Here is a 19,319-nt window from a genome sequence, read left to right on the forward strand (position 1 = left end):
GTAAAAGGGAGCCTAATATAAATTGGATTATGTACCTGATTATTTTAACAAGATATCCGGAAAATTCTTTCTCCTTTTGATTTCTATTGTTTAAATTGGGTTGAGTTGTACTATCTTTTTAAATATGGTGGCTACAAAACATTTTCCCCTTGAATAAACAAGGGTTTCTTTTTCTTTTCCAGTCAATGTTTGAACGGAACGGTGACATGTATTGAAGCCAGTACAGAAAATACAGGTCATTTACAGTCTTGTCCCATATTAAAGTTGCACAGAGAAAGATTTTGACATTGAATAGTCATTTGGTTTCTCCTCATATGTGTTTTCCATGAGATACTTAACGTCACAACTTATTTAAAATAGACAGTAAAGAGCACAAGCTGTTTTGGTTTTTTTTCTTTTTTTTTTTTTTTTTTTTTTTCTTTTTCTGTAGCACAAATTGTACTACTAAGTCACTTGGGAAATTAAAAAAATAAATAATTGCATGTGACTTCTAAGTCACTGTGTTCTCATGGGAATACCTATAATTAGGCTCACTATTCACATTTAGGAAGCCTTAAGATCTTGATTTCTAGAAAGTAAATTTTTAATGCATTTCTAATAAATTTAAAAGGGATTTCAATATACTCAAAATTATGCCATTTCTAAAGATTCTTTCTACCTAAGGCATAATTATTCCATATTTAAGAATGAACTGTGTATCAGATCCAGGGTGCATAGATCCAGATGCTTAATATTATGTTTTGGCCTTTGTTTTTCCATTAGAACAAACATTAATTTTATATCTCTGTAATATAGATTTTGTTATAAACTTCTGTTCAGATTGCATTCTTATGTGTACTGTAATTGTAGGCTCACTATAAATAGTTTCTGAACAACACCAAATAGAAAACCTACACTGTAAAAGAGCAGTTGATCTCATCTAACCTGCATTTTGCATTTGAAGTTCACATATGCCCAGACGGAAAAATCTACTATGACTGCAGATCTCCTGTGCCTGGATTACCAGCAGCGGGTGTGAATTGTGGGATCTCTTGTGCAAACCTTGCCATGAACTTCTCCTGTGTCCCCTCTCCACCCTGTGCAAGTGGCTGCATTTGCCCCCCCGGGTAAGCTTTGATGGAGCAGCTTGGAGCACAAGCCAAGTACATATTTTCCACAGTTCAACTCTGCTTAGGTTTTTTTCCTTTTTAAATTCCAGTGGTATCGCACCTCTGATTTCGAAACTATTGTTCTATAAACACACAGTAACAGTTAAAAGGCCAACTCTTTTTTTGTCTTCAAGAGCCCTTTTCTCCTTCTTGTTGCTGTAAGGCTCCATGCTGTAATCCTGCCTCAGTTGAAGTATCACTGTTTCTCCATGTAGAGACCATGATTCCACTAACCCATTAGATATCCAGTTTACTCCCTGTTTTTTCTCAACATTCCATTTTATTTCACTATGTGTGTAGCCAATGGTCTCAGTTGTTTGCAGATCAGAGTGTAATGAGACTGCCAGAATTCCCCTTCCAGCACCTTGTAATGCTAAGCACCACTAAGCACTGGTGAAGGACAGATTTCACTAATTGTTCTTGTTTGGTATTCTGTAGTCCTCTACAACCTCTGCCTCAACTGAGAAGTTAGCTTTCAAGACCATTAGTGTTATAAGAATGAGCAATTATTTTTAACACAAAAAAATGCATAAATCTGTAGAAGTAGTAAACTCGTAAATTTTTACTGAAACATCACCATATTTGCAAGAACTTGAACTAGCAGTATTGACATGAAAGTTCATTTAAAAATTTGAAGAAATTAAAATATAAGTTAAAAACCTAGATCTCAATCCCTACTCTCACAGTCATACCATTTCAAATCAAGTATTACTTGATTATTTTCTGAATTATAAACTATAACTGGGGTACTGACAAGCCAAATCCCAAGTTTCTGCCCAATAATAGAGTAAAAGGCATGAATTATTTTTATTACATAAGAGAATAAACACTTATTTTGCTATTAGGTGGAAAATTAAATGTATAACGTTTAGTGCAGTTAGTAATATTCTCACTGTTAAATGGTATTTCTGGACCCATTATGACTTTCAGGCTCATGGTTCCAAGAAGTGAGTATGGCTTTTAGCTAGGAAGGGGCAAGCCAGATTATCCTAAAAATTAGGTTCAGAAGTTTTATTTTTATACAAGAAAATGTTAAACATATACCTCTTGATATTACATCTAAGTGGAAAAGTCATGAAAACCTTGTTATGAGACATTTTACTGTAATGTCAATTTTTTATTATCTTGAGATGCTGTTCTTCTCATTGTTTCTCCTTTCCCACTTTATTTCTACCACTACCCATTGTTTGACTGAATGACCTAACATTTTGGGATGGAATCTTGAATTCTTCTGGAGACTGGCACCTTATTCTAGCATCCTGGGTACTTAGGGTGCTTGTAAAGTAGAGGAGATTGTGTGTGGTATTGAAACCCTTTCCTTTGGAAACCCATGACAAGATGGACTCTAGTATGCAAAAAATGGTCTTCTTAAATGAAAAATGTTTTACATTTTCTATTGTTAAAATTCTTGCATGATAGCTTGTTGTTCTTTTAGTCAGTAGCTGAAGAGGTGACAAATTATTAGAAACTCAGTCTCTTTTATGCTTTAAAAATTGAATAAAACAGCACAGATTTTCATGAGGAAATGAACTGAGAATGACTGTAAATTCATCACCCAAAGATACACTGAAAGTCACCCTTACACTGAGCTGGAGATATAAGAGGCTAAATTGAATTGTAGAAGTATGGAGGACTAGTATGGAAAGGAATCCCATGGGGCTAAATGATTCTCCTGCCCTTAGGCAGCATCAGCAACACCTATGTTATTCTTGACAGATATTTAACTTCCATTGACAGAGACTCTGACCTTCTCAAGCTATCTGCTCTGGTGTTTTCCTATCCTTAGTAATTTTTCTGGACACTTGACTCATTTACTTAGAGCTGATTCTTGTTTATTGAACCAGTGATGGCGTGAAGAAAAACTTTAAGCTGTGTATTCCTTTAAACTTCCACTTCAAGTGAAAAAATCTCAAGATTGTACTTTGAAAAACATCTCTGTACTTTTAGCCATGTGCTGCAATGACAACTGCAGGAATTGTTCCCCTGAAGAGACAGCAGCACTGGGAGTATCAGTAATTTTTTTAAAAAGTTAATGTTGCTAAACAGATGGAAATGAGGAGATAGCAAAAAGTTGTTGGCCACATCTCTGGATTTCTTATTCATGATCTAATTAGATTTGACAATTTTTGCATTACATACCTCTGTTTTGTTGCAACCTTGTTAGTTGTTTCAACTTCCCTGGTGTAGGCAGATAACCTCCAACATGGCCCTTGGTAAACTGTGTTTCTTTGGCTATTGCAGAGTTCTGCTAACTCTGCAACAGCTGCCATAGCCCAGCTCACTGTTCTGCACTCAGAACAGGACAGTTGCTGCAGCCTCAGCAGCTTGCATGATACACAGGTGCTCTGCAGTTTTCAGGGAGGAGTACCTGCATTACCTACGCTCCTGCATGGGAGTTACTGCCCCACACTAACATATCCCTTTCCAGATAGAAGGATAGAAGGACCTAGTGAGGCCTTCAGCTGTGCAAAGTGGAGATCATTTGATGTGGACAACTTTTGCTGATGAAACAATTGTCCTTGGCTGGATGGAAGACTGGTTGCCCTCAGTGGGGTTTAGACAATACAGTACATATTCAGTTACGTTGATCTGCTTGTGAATTTACTCTTTTGTCTTCCTAATTCTTTTATTTTAAAGGATGGCTGAGCATAGAGGGAAATGTTATATTCCTGATAGTTGTCCATGCACCTGGAAAGACAGGGAATTTCTGTCAGGAGAAGTGATAGCTACACCATGTTACACCTGGTGAGTGACATTCATTTTGCATACTTCGAAATCATCTGGATCTCTTAGACCCAAAGCAAAACTGATACAGAAAATTTGTTGAATACTTTTAAATCAAAAATATGCTTTTTTATAGACAGTTACAGGATACATCTTTTATTAGGTTCACTAATAGACTTGGATAAGTAGGAAGACTTTGAGGGGAGTGCTTCTTCAGATCTGTAAAGTAAGCTGAAGATATCCAAGCTAAAAAGCAGTCAAACCCAAATGCTTAATTCGACACATGTTAGTTAATCTCTGAAAGAAAAGACATTTGGCTTCTGGAGAATAGAATATCATGAAAGACAACTAAGGAGGGAAAAAAAGAGAGATTAAATATATGACAGTAGTAAACAGTCTGCTTATTTGGGAACTGAACTCTTAGCAGTTTAAGTTACCAGTTACCATGAGTGACTGTATAGGAAGAAGATGAGCAACTTAAAAAAAAAAAAAGGCCATTAGAATTGAAAAATGAGCTAGCACACAGCATCTTTTTAAGGAGCTTTACCTGATACATACTGATACAAACCAGTTTTTCATTAATTATAATTTGCTAGCCAAAATATCTGTATTCAGTTAAGTATACATTTAATAATGAAAAAAAAAAGATTGGCTTGGCAGCTTTCAATCAGTTAAAAATTGCATTGGCAAATCGAATGAGCATTTACACTTACACAAGCAAAACTAGAGGATACCAATACTACATTCGTACAAATTTGTGTAAACCACTGAAATTAGCTGACAGGAATAGTATTCCTGCAAAATATCAACATTAATTTCTTAAACTCATTCCATACTTGTCTGATAACCTAAAATCTTACAGATAGCAGCTGGAAGTATTTTGCTTTGAATATGTGCAGACCTTTATCAAAATTCCTTGAGAAAAAAATAATATCCATGTTTTATGAACGAGCATGTTGTGGCATGGTGTCTTAGCTATACTGGAGGCAGTGATGGAAATATTAACATAAGCCATGAAAAGTTTGAGATTTGAATTTACTTCTTAGGTGGTTTTACTGTTCATATGGGCTGATGGTAAAATGTTCAACACTCTTCTGCCATGGCATCTCCAATAACTTCAGAAGCGATCCACAGAATTACTCTCTGTTTCAAGAATTTTCTTCCGTTCATGAATTTCTGCATGATTTGAAATAAAGAACCCAAGAAAGCTTTTTTTGAAAATATACAGAAAATAATCCTGTTATGAGAAGATAATGATTATTAGTTTTCCCTACAGTGTTTGTCAGAGAGGCATATTCAATTGCACCAGTTACCCCTGTCCTGCTGTATGCACTATTTATGGAGATCGGCATTATTATACCTTTGATGGACTGGAATATGATTATGTCAGTGACTGCCAAACTTACCTGCTAAAGGTAAGAGGATTGTTCATACATTTCTGTGTGTCCAAGTGAAAGTTTCCATGAAAGGACAAGTATTTTGAACACTGGGAGTTGATCTATAGAAACAAACATTAAGAAAACACGTGTAGGAACAGGCGTGAAGGAAGAATCTGTAAATGACATTTTGTGCTCAGCTGTTTGAGAACAGTAAATGGTTGTGTTCTTGCATATCTATGTGGTTTAGAGAAAAATAAAAACCAATGTTCTCTGGTCTACCTCAACCTTGCTTTCATCACAATGAGCAAAGAATAACACTGTAGAAACTGTTCAAACTAGGTATAATCTATATTTATTTAATAATTATCTATAAACCTGGCTTGGCAGGGTGTCAGTGATGACCTCTGGCTTCTTGGAATTCTTCTTGAATGTGATCTGCATCAGATCTGGATTTTAGGTGTATAATAATATCAAACACAATGATTTCATAATTCAACAATGAAATCATTTGTTGAATTTGTCTGGCCGCTACATGCTAATATTCCTCACAGTACACATTTACAGTACATTGCTAGCCTTTTTTGTTTAAAAATACGATTACTGACATTTAGAAATATATTCTATTACTAAACGCACTACTGTTTATTATCATTGTTGCTATTTTTAAGGTGAAGAGTCTGTATTCTCAGTTATAGTAATATGTTTAGAAGAATACTCCTTTTCTGACTGTCTAACCTTAAAAAAAACCCCAGTTTCTCAACAAGGACTACTACAAATAGTTTATTTCATGTATGCTTTAGTAGAGTATTCACAGCTGTGAAATAAAATAAATTGGTTCCAGATTTCTGAGTTTGTTTAAAAAGAAAAAAAGAAGAGAGGTTTGGTAAAGATAATAATACCTCAGAGCAAACTCTTATATAAAAGAGCTCTTACTCTTAGAGGTATATGAACCTTTGTACAAACTTTCCTCCACTAAACCTTCCTCCCTGTAAAAAACAGGGATTACTTTACCTGTAAAATCTTCTTGCCTGTATGATGAGATGGAAAGGTGGCTCGTCATTTCCTAATTCTTATGCTATCCATTCAGACAGATTTGTAAGACAAATCCATGCTGCTTTTTAAAACTTTAGTGTGATACTGGAATGTTTTGCTTTTACAATCAAATGTCACCTGCCACTCTACTGTGTAAGAAAAAAACCTACCTGGAAACAAACCACGGGGAGCATTTGTCATCTGAGAATAAAGTTGGTAGGCAGATAATAAGGGCACGTGGCACACTGTGGCCAATGGGCCATTCTTCAGGTGAACCTGACAAAAGTGATGAAAATGCTGCCTACATGGATCGTTTTTAAGACTTCTCGGACTTTTTTCAACTTTTCAAGCTTTATTTTTTCCCCAAACTCAGCAAATGTGAGAAAGTGTAGCCAAATTTGTTCATAATTTTTCTTTCTTCTTTAGTATGTGGAAAACTTTCATGATCTATATTAAAGGAGTCTTTATTACAAATTAGGCACGGCAAAATTATATCTGGAACAGGTGATGTATCTGTGGGCTAATTTTTGACTGTGAAATGTTTGGAGTATTTTTAGGGGGAAAAAAAAAAAAGAAAATGAAACAAAGGATGGGATCATATGACAGATGCCCAAGAGCTTTGAGGGAACTAAAACACAGAACTGATGAAGTGTGATGTGCAATCCTAGAATCAGAGGAATGGAAGATGGCAATATAACCAAATATTTTAAAAGGACTTAATGACTGAATTTGACAAGAACAGACCAATATGTCTGATTTACATATGAAGGAAATTCATATAAATTATAATAAAGAGAAATTGCAATTGAAGAAGAGTTGCACACCCCCCTCTTTTTTTTTTAATAAAAGAAGAAATTCATGCATGATCCATCTTCTGAGTTATTCCAAAGACAATAAATATGTGGATGAGGATAGTCAAGTCAATGTGTGTGTATTTTACCTTAAAGACCTTTTTGAGAAAGATTTCAACAAATATTTTTTAGAGACTAGTTTCTTATAGGATGAAAATGAGGATTCTTTGAGATATGAAGTCACAGAATGACAGAATGGGTAAGGTTGGAAGGGACTAACAGTGGCTCGTCTGGTGCAACCTCCCTGCTCAAGCAGGGTCATTCCAGAGCACATGGCACAGGATTGCATCCAGATGGGTCTTGAATATCTCTAGTGAGGGAGACTCCATAACCTCTCTGAACAATCTGTTCCAGTGCACAGTAAAGTTCTTCCTCATATGCAGGTGGAACCTCCTGTGCATCACTTTCTGCCTGTTGCCTGGCACCATGAGAAGAGCCTGACTTGACACCCTCCCTTCAGTCGTCTTTTCTCAAGGCTGAACAGGCCCAATTCCCTCAGCCTTTCCTTGTAAGAGAGATGATCCAGTCCCTTAATGGTCTTTATTGCCCTCCGCTAGACTAATTAATAGTCTGAAGTTAAAAGATAGGAATAAGTGGCCTTTGCTTTTTAGAACAGAAAAATCCTGCTGGCATCACACAGGGATCTGTGCTTAGACCTGCATTCAGCATCTTCAGAAACAATTTTGAAAAGGTGGTGTGAGGATTGAGGTAGAGTATGCTGATGATAAAGAATCAGTCTGAACAGCTGAAATAAAAGGTTCAGAAGATCTTATGGCAGAAAACACTACATAATAAAATGGAAGATGAAATTCAACAGTGAAATATGCTAATCAATGAACACAACCCCCCCCTCGTAACTACACTACCATGAAGATAGGCACTAAACTAGCTACTATTATGCAGGAATAGAATTTTATGTGAGAAAAATAAATGAAACAGATATAATTGACATCTTCATAGTGGCAGCCTGAGTGATAATCTTGTATCATCTGTTCTGCAATTTCACATATGCTTTTATTTGCATGTACACAGTTACACTACAGTTGTACCACATACTAATGTGGTTAAGCTACATCATATATGCAGACTTGATGGCATAACGAGGTTGCTCTTGTTTGAAATACACTTTTTTGTTCCTAGAGTAGAGGTCTTGATGTCTCTCTCTCTCTCTCTAATCTCCTTCCCCTGTATTGTGGTCGAGTGAATACATTTTTAATAGTAATATCTGAGTAATATAATGAGTCTACCTTGAGCTACTATTTGTTCAGAAGGTATGCAAGAGAGTCCTGTCTCTTATAGCCTGTTATCTAAACAGGGAAGCTTGATGAAAGGTGGGAAAATATATATATGTAGCTGCAAAAGTTTAAATGCCTTGCCTAACATCTTGGCAGGCACAGCTGTCCAGGGCAGCAGCAGGGTAGCACCAAACCATGCAACCTGTTCTACAAACCAACGTTTTCTTTTTTTTTTTTTTTAGTACAATCACAGAATCATAGAATGATTTGGGTTGAAAGGGTCCTTTAAAGATCATCTAGTCCAATCCCCCTGCCATGGGGCTGTGTGTGCTGTGTGCTTCATGTTCCTTGCCTGTAAGGTACTACAGAACATCGTAGATTTGATAGCTGCTAGTACACATTCCATTGATTTAATGGTGGTTTGCAGTGCTGTTACAAGGCTGGTTTTTATGGATAAGGTGTGAAATGCTCACCAGACACTTTAAATTGAAGCAGCTGAAATGGTTGTAATATTGTATATACAACACTGTATATACAATATTTGTATTTGTCCTTTCACTTTTACTAACCTTTTTCCTGTGAGAAGTGGACAGCTTTGTCTCTGCTAACTTATATACTCTAAACAAAGGTATTGTAGCAGTGCAGTGAAGGAAGTTATAGCTACAATAAATTAGTTGGCATACTAGCTCTTCCCAGATGTAGAAATGAGTGCAACAATCTGAATCTGATGTCCCTAGTGGGATGATAATGTGTGGTTCCCATACATGTCACCAGCCCTCACTGTTTGATTTGGCCACTGGCCTCCCTAAATGTGATCTGTTGGAACAACTATTTGATTTGCCATTGTATTGCACTGTACCAAGCAAAGAACTCACTCTTACCTTTTATTATGTTTTTATAAGGAGCTCTTGTGCTCTTGTGGGAGAAAAATCAAATATCAACTTCTAGCCAATTATGAAACTTCAAGCTTTGTTTTCAACATCAGTATCATCTGTCAGGCTTTTTTGTTTAAGGTGACAGTAGGTGTATGAAAAAGCCCTTTATAACTAGTTCAACAGATATACCCATCTCTCAGAAAATTGCCAAGAAGATTTAATGCCGCAATTAAGAAAAGTAGGGCAGTAATGTCTCGTGAAATGACACCATCATCCTTATCAAGGAATTAGGAGTTACGTTACACACCAAGAAGTCACTGTATATATAGATGACATTCACAGAGAAGACATCAATATTTACTTCTAATATTTTAAAACCTCCGTAATTTCAAAGGTAAAAAAGAAAAGGTCTTAGCAGACCAACTTGTTTATCAGTGTAGATCATGAAAACACTTCATTTTATCTAATCTAAATATGAATGATGATTTTAAAGTCAGACAGTTTCTTAACTAAAAGTATTTAAATATCTTGTTTTCTTCTATTTTTTGCTTATTTTTTTTGTCTTTGATGATGCTACATTCTTTCCCAAACAAAATGGTGTTATTTTTCTGATAAACTTTTACTGTGTGTTATTAGTAGTTGTGGTCCCTTTCTTCCAATTGCTGCTTCATAGACTTCTGCTTTTAAAGAAGAATTGCTGTCTTTCTATGACAAGTGTCGGCATTTTTCTAGTTTTGTAGTGGCTTTCAATCCTGCAGCTCAGTGTCTTTATTAATGCTTGTAGGGTCTGTGCCCTTGGAGCGCCTCAGACGTGTTCTCTTCCATGAAGCAGAATTATACTTTCTCTGCTTTGGGGGAGACTCCAAGGAAGAGTTTAGATGGATAGTCTACCCATCCGAATATCCTCAAATGACAGACAGAATTGTTGCAATGTTCTGCTGCAATGCTTATCTGCCTTTTAAAAAACCACAAAAAACCCCACTTCAGTATTTCCACTAACTTTAGTAGATTGTCAGTAAGGTCCTAGAGCAGAGAAAATGATGGAATGTTTTTTTCCTATATCCTGAAAGATGGAAGTCAGCATAACTAAACCCTCCTCGTCAAGTATTCCCATTTTATGGATAAGTCTTAACATAAATGATGCAATAAAAATATTTTCACTTTGCACTTGACATTGGGCATTTGACAATTTTAAAGTCATCTTTTTAATCTTTTCAATGCAACCATGAAGGTTCTTTTAAAATCAAAGTTTGTTGGACGATTACAAAAGCAACAACCGTTTGATCCGTTTGATCAACTAATTGAACCATTATGCCAATTAGAATTGCAGGTGTAAGTCTTTTGGGTCTAGAGACATCACATGAGAGCCCATTTGCTAAGGCAGAGGTTCATTTAACAAAACATGCATGATTTTGGGAACCAGTGCAACAGTTTCCCAAATGATTATCCTATTGATGAGGAGTCCCCAGAGTAGATGTCTGGTCTGCCCTGAGGAATAGAGCAAAGCAGCTTGTTTCTTGCATTCTCCTTCTTTTGTAACTCGAAGCAAGTTCAAAGCTCTTAGTTAATGATACTTTTATCAGAGTGCTTAATACAGAGGTTGGTTGATGCACTGATAATATTTTAGCCATTCCTTGCTGATATATTTATCTTGATTGGTAAATTTGTTAAATGATGACTGGGCATAAGTTAGAGCAGTCACACACAAAGCAACAAATTTTCAGTTGTTCATTTGTCATAGCTGAGGAGTCAGAAGTAGCTTTTATCCCTTCTCCCCTTATTATATCTGTTATTTTTTGTGCAGCTTTTTTTCGACATCATTTGTCCCAGGTAGCCAGTCTGTAGATCCATCAAATTGGCAAACCTGTAGAATTAAATATTATTTTGCACAATCTCTCTCATAACCTATTTGTAAAATAAATACATTCTTCTTACTGTTAGTCATCCTATGGAGGATTAAAGTTGAAGATTCCTGGTTAATTAACATTGTCAAGCTGACTATTCATAGTTAAGGTAAATGATTTCTTTTAATAGATTCTGAAAATTTTAATGCAAAAGTAAATAATGTTGAATTTGAAATTATAAATGTTTAAAATTGGACATCATACTCTAATTTTCATCTTTTATAATAAATAAATAAATTATATAAATAAAACTGTTACATGAGGTTACAATCAGAATACCTTAAATTTTTCAATTAACATATCTAATCCTCAAACCACATTCCAGCAAATAGTTTCATGAGTAAGTGATGTCCCAAAATATGTCCACCTAAAACACTTGTCATATAATTTATAGCAACAATAACTGTGTAGAAATAATGATGCATTTCTTGACAAATTTTATGAAAATTTGTGTCCAAACAAGAGAGAGACTACACTTCAGTGAAAATATTATTTACTGTGAATAAATTGTGAAGAATACAGATAGTCTGCTTTCCATCAGTCCCATAATTTCAGAGGAAACCTTTCTGGATGTCCTCTTTTTTTCTTGGATCTCTGGAAGTCCTCTAAGGGTCAATAACAAACCCTTTCCATCTTTGTCTTCAGCTGTACCTGTTTTTCTATTTGCTCTATTCTTCCTGTGAGCAAAAGATCTGATTACAGTTGGCAATGGATTTATGCTCTGGTTCCATTTTCTTCAGATCAATGATTTCAGACTCAATTACCTCTACATGCCTTTCTGTCTCCCCCACTTGATTCTCCAGACCATTAAATTATGCCGTGAATGAATCAATTTTATTCTCCAACAAAGGAAAGACTTCTTTCAATTTGGGCTTCCAGGAAAGGCTTGGGGAAAAGTTTCTTACCATGAGAATGGCAATTTGGAGGCCGTGTGTTCTTTGTGTGACTCAGAATTTGGATCTTCTTTCTGAGGACCTTGCCATTTAGTGACCACAGAGCTTGAAGAAAGTAACCTTTTGCCTTGAATTTCTGATTTTGCATCAGTGTTCAGCATCCAACAGCCCTTTGGCTATACTGACTCTCAAATGTTTTACTCTGATGGCTGCCTGAAAAGGCAGTTCCCTGTAAGAATGACTGCCTGAGCTGGAGCTCCTCTGGTGGGTATAGCTTTGTGGACTGTTGATGATACAGCACAGTAAAAGATAAACAAACCCCAGCATCATGTGCTGTTGCTTCAGGAAGCTGTATGGTGTGTTGGCAGTGGTAAAATGAAAGCTCTTTGTTGTGTTTGAAGTGGTGGGAAGCTCAGGCTAGTCACCTGTGGATGCTGCCTAGCAGTTTATAGCCTCTGTCTCTGGTTGTTGTCAGTGAGCTACACAAAGTGTGAATTAAATTTACTTTGACTTAGATCAGAACATGAGGTTTGGTTGGTTGTTTTTTTCTCCTGAATGTATAGGAACTAAACTTCAGCAGTGTAAATGAACACATTTAACATTTTTTATACTGAAAAACATAAAAGCTTTGTGCAAGTTCTAGCTTTCTAGCTCCTGCCATAATTTCCTGGAGCTTTTATCCTTTTTTTCCTGTTATATTGTACTTTATCTTTACAACCAACAATGATAAAATATTGACATTTGTCTTGCACTTATTAGTAAAACAACACTAACAGGTTTCATAAAAATACGTTTAGATATTAAAACTAACACCATCAACTGTGCTGCTGATTTGTAATTCAGAATAGCTCATGTTACATAATGCGTCACTTGGAAACAAATATTCAAATGTTCCCAAATCTGTAATCTGCAGACAGTCTCACTTTTAATTAGACAGGAATTGAAGTAATGTGACCTGTGCAAAAGCCAAATCTGATACACAAGCAGGCAAAGATAGATAAATGAAACAAAAGGAAATTTGCTTTAAATGACCTTTTCTCAAAACTTTTAGTATGGTTCTCTTAAAATATAAAAAAAGAAAAACAAAACCTTTCCAGTGATCTCTATCTGATTAATCAACTTTTTCAAAATTAAGAAACATTGAGTTAGAACAAGGTTCTATTTTAAGTAGATAAAATAAAATATTTGCTGTCATCTATTTTCATTATTAGCCGTAGATTTAAAAAAATTATTTGGATTTCATTGTTGACAAAACCTCAGAACATTCAACACCTCTATATTGCAATAAAATCTTCTACAAAACCACCTATGTATAATAAAGAAAATATTATATAATGCTATATTTTTCCTATTGCTTGTATACATACATATATGTGTGTATACATGCTTGTAATACATCTTTCTCGAGTTTTGACAGTTTATTCTGCTGGAGATGTATCCTTTTCAGAAGTCGCTTTTAAAGAAATAGGAAAGAGTTATCATGGATGCATTAGCAAACATCTGGAAGTTGTTTGAGGATGAGTCAGTAAGTGGAATAATCTCACTCCTCTTGAAATTTCATTAGTGAATCTACTCAATCATGTTACACTCCTCCATTTCTACTCAACTGTGCTAAAAAGCTAAAAATGTGTTGTGTCTTACAAGTGTATTGCAAGCTTCCTCGCCCTATTTTAGGTGAAAATAATCTGCAGCCATGTAGATGCAGAGGAAAAGAAAATTTATGTGCATGTGTGTAAGCAATTTAGTCATCAGGTTCTTAGGTCCTAAATGTGTGGGGTTTTTTGTTTGTTTGTTTGTTTGTTTTTGGTTTGGTTTGTTTTTTTTTGGTATTTTTTTCTTTTTTTAATACTTGTATAGAAATGCATAACATCAGTGGGGAAAAAAAGTATTATTACTATTCCTTTCCTCTCTTTTCTCTCTCCTGTAAGAGGATCACCTACTATCTTTCCTGTAGTATTTTTTCCCAACTTTCAAGTGGATTTCTTCCCAAACTGAGACAATGTGTATCAGTGCCATCTGTTGACTCCAAGTAATATTGCTCCATTGCTTTAATAGCTATGGGAAAGAACATTTGATGATAAAAATTTGTGCAGAATGCAAAAGCAGGGATGAAATAAAATTCCATGGAATGTATATATATAATTTTGAAAAGGTACAGGAGAAATTTGTGCAGCAGGAAAACAAAAGAAGTCTTTTAATAAGAGATGCTTCTTGGTGTAAATTAAAATAAGTTTTGCATAATTAATGTGTTTTTACTGATCATCTGGCAATCAAGTCCCCAGTATAATGGCACAAGAAACTAACAGCAAGTACATGTCAGGTACCAAGGCATTTTCCTACTCTCCAAAACCAATTAAATATTTATGCCTAAGTGCTCACTAAATCTGGGCTAAGATGTTTTACTTCTCCTAGGATCAATCTTACTAGAGGTAATAGTTTCAGTCGTTAAGTTCCTTCAGAAGAAATTCGGAGCCCAGTAAACAACAACCAAACGAATTCTGACTTTCCATAAAATCTCCTGAAATGTGAGGTCTGAACAGAGCTAAGGGTATCTCTCGGAAATATGTACAAAGGAGAAAGCAAATTCTACTTTTTTAAATTACTGTATTTTTTTTGTATTTTTAGAGCTTTTCGCACTTGTTTGTGTGGCTAGAAAACATCTAAAGTGTCATTAAAACAAAAGGAAGATAGGACTAATCTATTTCCAATATGTCCTTAGATGCCTTTATGTCCAATATAGTTTGCAAGTTAATATATTGTAGGGAACAAACCAAAAACAATGGGTAAATTGGGGTATTAAGAATGGAATGAGTCTTTATGCTGAACAGTTAGAGATTTTAATGAAACTTTCAAAGAAATAAATACAGCCACTTTTAAATTGTCCTCTCCCAGGCTGCATTTTGACTGTGTAAGCACACTGTGCAGTACTGTTATTGGTTAAAAGGGATAGGAAATTTCTAACAGGACATTGAAATAGAATGTTCATAACAAAAATAAACTCTAGCATTCCCAAGCACTGCCAAAAAAAAAAAAAAAAGAAAAAGAAAGAAAAAAAAGAAAGAGAGAGGAAAAAGGAAAGCAGTGCTTTGCTTTTTTGACTAGGAAGAAATATGGAAAAAAGTGCAGCAAAGTCTAGAAAAAGAATGTCCTGAGAAGTGGGACTGACAATGAGCTTTTGACTGACTGCCCAGAGCTGTGACTCTGTCTTTTCTGTTGCTTGGCAACTCCATGTTATCACAAAGAAACTGACATTAAGTTGGAACAGACTGGATATGGTAATTTACGTGGGAAGATACTCTTGCAGTGGGAAAACCATTTTATTTCTAGTTTCTGTCAGCGTAAGTAGGTTTCACATGATGAACTGTAGTACATCCCCTGTTGGGTGCATTTTACCTAAAAAGGTAAAGAGTGACTCTGCCTTGGAAAAAGGCTGTGCAGAAAAAAAACCCAAAACCAACAAAAATCCCCACCTTGTTATTCGTTAGACCTGCTCCTGGTGTCTACTCAGACATTTCTTCTAGTGGTAGTGACAAACACTTGTTTTCGTATCTGTGTGGATTCAGTGCAGATTGGAGATGGAACTTGATCATTATCATTTATACTATTACATTCCCTAAGAACTCTTGAGATTTGCCTAAGACTTCACTGTCTTATATAAACATTAAAAAAAGATCCTCGTTTTATCTAATAGTCCTTTCTTTTGCATTGGCAGTAGTTAAGTACTCAATTTCAATTGCACTTTATTTTTGATTTGTTGAAAGAGGAGGCTGCATGTGCAGCAGTTATAGAATAACTTGAAGACTGTGATGGAAGTAATGGCAAGAGTATGTATGTAGAGCAAATATTTTTGTGAAAGCTTTGAGCTGTAAGAGATCTGAAATCCATAATGATTTTTTTTGTGTTTGGGTTTAGGTCTAATGTTTAATTAGAAAAAGAGAAAGCATAGATTACTTAGGATTTAATGCACAGCCCTTTTTTCTTAAATGTCTGGCTTACTCATACTGAACCACCACCACTGTCTCTCTGCATTTCCATCCCGCATCATTTCTAGTAATTTAACACCATCATGCAGTCCTACAAGTAAGGAAGCACTTCACATGTCTTCAGGACTCCTTGTTCTGGCTTTGGTCAGCAAAACACTTCCTGGCTCCGGGCTTCTCTCTATTGCAGAGTTAACTTGAAATATAACTCAGCTTTGCCCTTGGCTCAAATCCCAACCATACACAAAAACTTCTGACTTGAGTATGTTGATGCTGTTCAGCTGAAGGGATTGGCCTGGACTGTCAGGCACAGGCAGCAGCTTCAATTAGCATAGCTAATACAGCTACTCGCTCCTGCTTCAAGGACTTGCCTTCATTGCCAAAAAAGGTGTATTTTTACTGTGGGATAATTAGCCTGATTTAACTATCCTTATTTAAAATCAAGGCCTCCATGTCTTTTCTTACAGTGAAGACAGTGCTCCCTATTAACTCAGAGTGTCCCCTTTTGCTGATATTAGGTTAACTGAAGAGGAATTAATTCTGCAATGAAAAGAGCCCACAATGTCTTAGACATCAAATAGACCCAGAGACTGCAAGCAAAGTCCTTCTCTGTACTGAGTCATGGTGGGGAGGTAGCTTCCTTTTTCACTTTTCATTTGGCCAGATACAAAATGTATCAGCTTGAATCCTATCTACAAAACTAATGAGATTGTCTCCTTTTTAATTTACAACATCACCTCCAATAAATCAAAAAATGCTCTGGGCTGTTACCTGACTTGGAGGGGAATAATTGTTGTACTGACTCAAGCAGCAAGCCTGGCTTAATTAAAACACAGTGTATTTCCCAATAAGGTTGTGACCAATTTTATTCTGACTGCAACCTAAAACAACTTTACAACAGAATGGAACAGATGAACTTTTCTTTACCTTGAAGCTTTCGATACTTTGAAACTGAATTCCTCTGCTAAATCATGGAGAGCTGATTTCCTACAATCCCCTTACCACTAAGCAGTTAGTGACTAACTCTACTCATTGTAACTATTGTCTTCCAAGCTAACTGCTGACAAATACCATCTGTTTCTTAAGCCCTGGCATTAGAGTAACACAGAGCTTGCAGGCAGTCTTCCACACCTTGTGTTCATTGCATTAGCTCATGCCTGCTGTAGAGTGTTTTCTATGCCAAGTAGCAGCAACCTCTGGCTTGTGGGCCATGCTAGACTAAGGGCAGCAAAACTGTAACACCTCCTCTGTGTGGCAAAAAAATACCTCTACACTTTCTGTCATCTGGGGTTGGGTTTGGTTTTATTTCAGTGTTCTTCAGAGAGCTTGGTCACTATGACCTTTATTAAGAAAAAACATACAAACTGCTTCCTATAGCATCTGTATTTTCTGTATGCAGCGCTCCTCACTGGTGAGGAAAATTTGCTGATTTTTTTTTTTAAAATTCTTGAGTTCTGATGAAAAAGGAAAAAATAAGGGTACAAATGCAAGGAGTGGTTAGGAGTAAACAGCCAGCACCTTTCAGGAGTACACTGACCACAGGAGGGAGCAAAGCTCCGGGGAGAAATGATATGGGCACAAACCAGGGCAAGGGATCCCTCCCATTACGGCCAAGAGGAACTCTCCAAGAGGGATGCTGGGAACCAAGAGGAGTTCCCAGAAACAAGGAAGTTCCCATCTTGCCCACCATGGCTATTAGCACCTGCAATTAGTTTCATCAAATCATAGTCTCGGAGAGTGTCTAAAGGACCATTGGAGTAAGAAGAGGAGTTTAAACATCTTTGTTCCCAGCACTACCCAAGTGTCCCATATAAGACTAGATGACTCGGTGGTTGAGATATATAGCTTTTTTATTTCATAACTGTCTTATCTTTCATTTTTATTTCATATCTGTCTCAGGTTTGTGATGACTGTAGGACTGAATTCCATTAACAATTAAACGAGAATCAGAAGCACTGTTATTGGCTCATATTAATATTATGAAGTTAACTCTCTCAAGCAGTTTCTATAGTTACCGCTGCTTGTTGATTTGCAAGGATTGGTACAGAAATGAACTGGAAAGAAAATTAAAATAAGAAATAGTAAGAGTAAGTTAACCTTGGTTTTGTTTGTGGTAGTGTTATCAACTCTGAAAATACAGTTTTCCTGCACCAAGGTGCAGGAGACAGAAGAACCACAGAACCACACAAGCTGTAGGTGAATAAACAGACATATTAAGCCAAGGTACAAAAGTGATTTTTTTGTGCCTTGAATTCAAAATTAATTTACAGATTGGAGAGCCAAGAGGTATGGAGTTAGGAAGGTAGTAGATTTGAATTTTAGGTACTAAAATACCAGTAAATCAAAAGACGACAAAGTATTCAATTCTTCTAAATGTAGAAAAAACCAACACCCCACAAACAAAAATATCAGCAGAAACCTTTGCCCCCTCCAAGAACATTGAGTATGACTCATGGTTTTGTGAATTTTGTTGGGTGGAGGTACAAAAACTGTTCTATCCACTACTGACAGATGGTAGGATTCTTGGTTTTAAAAATATGAAAACAGCTTGATCTCATGTACCTTGGTTTAAAAATAAAGCTTTTTTTTATAGCATGTCTCAATTTTGACAACTGCACTGAGCCATAAATATTCAATTCCATGTATAAGCACATTTTAAAAGCCTAAACTAGACTTTTATTTTAGAGGTAGGCTGATCCTCTGATTTTGTGAAGTCCTCAGGAAAAGGAGTCGCAGCTGAACATAATGACTCTTTGTGTTTAACTCCAAAGTTTGAGTTGTTTGTGGGTTCATCTTTGAATTTAAAAATCCATTTCCTTGTTTGGTAAATTTCTTAAATTTATTTCAAAAATGTGGGAATACTAAATTATCCATCTTTTTGTGATGGTAAGCCTAGAATAAATCTGCAGGAGTGAAATGCAATTGAATGTGTAAGTAACATGATTTCTTCTTAATGTTGCAGAGCACAGATAACTCAAATGTATCTATAATTGCTCAAAACAAAAAGTGCTTTGACAATGATATTGTTTGCTCAAAGAATGTTTTCATCACTGTTGGAGACACTGAGATTTATTTTAGTGAACCTTCTGAGAAGCAGGTTAGTTAATTTCTTTCCTTTTTGGGTTACCCTTTAAGATAAGCATTGCAAATTTACAGCTCTAAAGGAGCATGTTTTTGGAAAGCGTCTCTCAGTCTGAGTTAGTATAATACAAGTGCCTAGGCCCGAATAAAGCAGCAGATCCCAGGAAACATCTTTTTTTTTTCATTGCTTTTTTCAAGTTCTACCTGTCCTACAAAG

At 36.0% G+C, this 19,319-nt stretch overlaps 1 protein-coding gene across 1 annotated transcript in view; it reads left to right on the forward strand.

The window, feature by feature from the left end:
- The window catches only part of OTOGL (otogelin like), an 89,186-nt gene that overhangs the window by 25,661 nt on the left and 44,206 nt on the right, over positions 1–19,319 (forward strand). Inside the window, exons 20-24 of the mRNA XM_032688072.1 lie at positions 183–235; positions 944–1,106; positions 3,786–3,893; positions 5,149–5,287; positions 18,984–19,118. Of these exons, the coding sequence (XP_032543963.1) occupies positions 183–235; positions 944–1,106; positions 3,786–3,893; positions 5,149–5,287; positions 18,984–19,118 (598 nt within the window). The remainder of the gene's footprint in view (positions 1–182; positions 236–943; positions 1,107–3,785; positions 3,894–5,148; positions 5,288–18,983; positions 19,119–19,319) is intronic.

The sequence above is a fragment of the Chiroxiphia lanceolata genome, chromosome 5, assembly GCF_009829145.1.
Source record: "Chiroxiphia lanceolata isolate bChiLan1 chromosome 5, bChiLan1.pri, whole genome shotgun sequence".
Taxonomy (NCBI): Eukaryota; Metazoa; Chordata; class Aves; order Passeriformes; family Pipridae; genus Chiroxiphia; species Chiroxiphia lanceolata.